General features: G+C 49.2%; 1 protein-coding gene across 2 annotated transcripts; it reads right to left on the bottom strand.

Annotated features, from left to right (window-relative positions):
* Positions 1 to 292: 292 nt before the first annotated feature.
* Positions 293 to 3,800, bottom strand: LOC135708057 (protein aubergine-like). Of its 2 annotated transcripts, XM_065229995.1 has the most exons (6): positions 3,613 to 3,800; positions 3,207 to 3,345; positions 2,060 to 3,147; positions 1,795 to 1,998; positions 782 to 1,723; positions 293 to 714 (listed from the first exon to the last, which is right to left on the bottom strand). In XM_065229995.1, the coding sequence occupies exons 2-6, from the start codon at positions 3,327 to 3,329 to the stop codon at positions 450 to 452; spliced, it is 2,622 nt and encodes an 873-aa protein (XP_065086067.1). In that variant the 5' UTR covers positions 3,330 to 3,345; positions 3,613 to 3,800; the 3' UTR covers positions 293 to 449. The 2 variants fall into 2 exon arrangements, with proteins under 2 accessions (XP_065086067.1, XP_065086066.1); XM_065229994.1 differs by lacking the exon at positions 3,613 to 3,800 and having other exon boundaries at positions 3,207 to 3,502.

Raw genomic sequence — 3,800 nt, 5'->3', positions numbered from 1 at the left:
TCCCGGTTTTTTCCCGGATTTCCCGGTTTTCCCGGTTGGATGGACACCCTGTATTCTGTATCTCGCTTTCTCTCCACCATATTGACAAAATAATTAACATATTGGATGGCCAGCGATGGCTACTGGTGTGCTCGTATGAGCGATATAGCAGCTGTGCGGGGTTAATAATTCAAAATTGTACAACACTGGAGCCTTTTCAATCCGCCACTGTTGCATGGGAGGCAATAAAATAAACTGATCAATTATTTCCGTAGCACATGTAAAAGGAAAATAAAATAAATTATTCCGATGAATCAAGAATTAAAAATCATATTTTCAATTAAAATAACTTCAAAGAAAAGCAAAAACAATGTTGCCCAATTCTTACACATTCAATTGCCTGAGAACCGTTCAAAAGGTCAAGGATTTCAAATCTAACAATAGATACTCCTAAACCGGAGTAATCATCCTTACAAAAAGTACAGCTTCTTCTCGAGCAGATTGCTCGGAGGCTGATGGAGGAACTGCCCGACGAGGAAGGCCAGCTTGTGGGCGTACTGGCACACCGCCGGGACCCGGGTCGTTCCGGACCAGTTGTAGTACAGGTGGCACTGCTTGTAGGTCAGCATCTGCAGGTGGTCGATCTTCAGACCGGACGTGTCGTAGATGATATTGTACGCAGTGGGCGAAACCGTTCCCTGGCGGACCGATTGCGAGACGATATAGAAATCGGTGCTGTTGTGGACGGGAGGAAAAATTGCGATTAGTTAGTGGACATGAGCAACGAAGGGATCTAAATTACCGTTCCGGGAGAGTGACGACGTTGTCGACCACAGTTCCGGGTCTGGGGTTCTGCCGTCGATCGAAAAAGCGAGTGTTGATGCGCTTGTTGACCACGAAGAAGGTGAACAGAGCATCGTGGTCGGATCCTGCCGATCGGTACACTTCGTTCAATTTCTCCACGACCGATTTGACTTCGTGTTCGAACACGTAGTGCAGTTGACCCTCGCCGACTCCGTCCCGGTAGAAAATGATGCGCTTGGGTAGTTCTTTGTACTCCCTGCGGTATTCGTTGACGGCCTTGATGGTGTTAAGCGGCAGATAGTTGCTAATTTCTTCTCCGTGCGAGTGCTGGGTAACGGTGGAGAAGAATTTGGGTGTGCCTTTGTTGTCATGATCCATGGTGGCCACCATGGCTCCGTACGATTTCGACTTATCCTTTGCGTCGTGGCAAACATCGAAACCGACGGTCATTAGGCCATTGAGGGGGATTTTGACCTTCCACGGAACACCACCCAGTTTGCAGTTCATCTGGATGACGACCTTGGTTGCGACGGACATGAGCGTTCGCACGTTGCCACCCTTGGGTGTGATGGTCCTCTGGACCATGACCTGCGTAGGAACGGCACGATCAACGCAGCACTTCTTCTTGATGGCAGTGTATCGATCTGCCTTGTTGTTGGAGACCACGCACATAATCAACTGGGGATCTCTGTTCACTACGTTGTCCAGTGCCCGGATGTACGTTCCAGGGTTATCATCCGGAATAGTGATGACTTCGCATTGCCGGATCTCGAAACGCATGCCTCGAGCGGCCTGAATCATACATCCGAGGAAATCGTTCGCCTCGCGCTGCGCTCGATTCGGCACAATAAGATACCAGTGGTCCAACCGGATCGTATCAAACATTTGATTGTTACGGAAATGAGAAGTCCAATCTGCCTGGTCACCGGCTTGAACTCCGCTGTAATATAAAAAAAAAGTGAGGGATCAATCAGATGTCAGCCCGCCCTGGAATGTGCTATTCAAACGTACGGTGCTGTTGAGGAGAAGAAGATGGTTTCTTGCTGCAAGATTCGGCCAGGAACCTCGACCAGGCGCCGATCAAGCTCCATCTGCCAGATCTTGAACACTTCCGCACTTTCCGGCGTTGTCTGAAGCCGACGGTTAAACGTCTCCAGTCGTTCAATACGTCGATCTGGATTCAGGCGGGTATGATCGGACATCGCTCGCATCATCCTGAACAGAATTGGAAATTAAGGCAATAGTAGTAGAGACAAGGACACAAAGGGGAATTTACCTGAAATCCGTTCTCATCTGTTCGGTCAATCCCGTCATCTGGCAAAGTTCCGGCACGAGAGCCATCAACTCGTTGGCTCCCGCTCGAAGATCTCGCTTCTTGGCTCGCGACAGCAACATTGGCTGATTGGGATCTCGGATGTGTATGTTGTACTTTTGCTTATAGTAGTCAATGAACGACGTTTTGCCGTTCTTCGTCTCGAATGTGCTCTGCGGCGTTGTGTCGAAAGATACGTCGTGGATGGGGTAGGTTTTGTTGTTGTATCCGGTCAGTACAACCACACCGAGCACGGAACGAGTGAAGGCATCCTTGAAGTTTCGGTCGTGTTTCTGGCAGTCACGCAAAATGTCGTAACAAGTTTGCATGCGCATGGTCTTGTGAGCAATTTCGCAGCACACCAGAATGTCCTGCTCGTGCTGACGGATGCTGGTCATGTACCCTGGCCACAACTCGATCCGATATTCGGGAATGGTGATCTTGGCCGCCGCGTCGAACAAGTTACGACCCACCAGTTGAAGATTCAGTCCACCCATGGCACGGCGAAGGATCAAGTTCAGCACTTGGATGCCGACATCGTTGGTCATATCGACGGTTCCCGTGTGGACAATACGAATCTGATAAATATCTCCGGTCCGATCATGGCGACATTCCAACGACAACTGATCGCTTCGCAGCTTGTTGACCATAAAAAGCTGTGTTCCGTCGAACAGATATCCGCCGAAGATCTTCTTGTGTTGACTCATCAATCCTTGCATGAGGCGCATACTCTCACATGGTGGAGCAAAGTCAACGCGATACTGATGCAGGATCCATTCAGGGTGCTTCAACACTTTGAAGTAGTTGGCCTGGAGCTTCAGGGGTTGTCCAGTGGTACCTTGTTTTGAGGGGGCATCCAGGGGACGAGTACGGAGCGTATCCCCGACGGTGCGACGACCACGCAACGCTCCTCGACTTGTCCCTGCCGCACCATCTCCATTGCCATTACCATTACCCCCGCCAATGGAACTTGCCGCTCCGCGACCGGCAGCCGAATCACGGTGGACCAACGCTCGCCCTTCAGCACCCGGCTGCAGGGCAACTGCTCGGGGCTGAAACAAGAGGAACATTTAACTAATACCCAATTTCAATGCAAAGCAACTACTCCTACCCCAATGGCAATTCCGCTGCCTCTGACGGGCGCTTGACCACGTCCCTCCCGAGCTTCATGGGACAAATTCACTGCCGTGTAGCCCCGCGCACGGGCGCGTCCCTGCGATTGACGGTCAGCCATGGTTCTGAAAAAATCACTACAAAACAAACTGCGCTAGGCGTTTCCAAGTCAACAAAACAAAACAGAAGGGCCTACGCCCCAAATGTGAATATCAGCCCAATCCAGCGGTAACGAAATCCTTTAAAAAAAACCCTTTCATGCCAAGCCCCGGAAGACATTGGACTGAGAATAAGTTTGGAAATGTGGAAAAGCTCCAAGGAAATAGAAAAATTACTGCCGGTATTAATTAAATTTCATTTTCCACCGACGAAAAATTTTCCATTCATAAAAAACAGTCACTTACCTGCGAATTTGGTTGGACCTGCTACAGCTGATAAAATACAATATATTCTAAATTTCACTCGAGTTTTCTTTGTATTTTGTAAAACTATTTTCTCAAAATCTTCCAAGAGCACCGAATTCGCACGAACTAACGAAACAACGCACTTTGCTGAGTGTACAGGTTATGTTCAGGTTCAGCTCGATTAAGCA

The sequence above is a fragment of the Ochlerotatus camptorhynchus genome, unplaced genomic scaffold (assembly GCF_037179485.1).
Source record: "Ochlerotatus camptorhynchus isolate MF236.1 unplaced genomic scaffold, CSIRO-AGI_Acam_v1.1 ptg000325l, whole genome shotgun sequence".
NCBI classification, from domain to species: Eukaryota; Metazoa; Arthropoda; class Insecta; order Diptera; family Culicidae; genus Ochlerotatus; species Ochlerotatus camptorhynchus.
The sequence above is the reverse complement of the archived record's forward strand: the minus strand, read 5'-3'. Positions and strand labels throughout refer to the sequence as shown.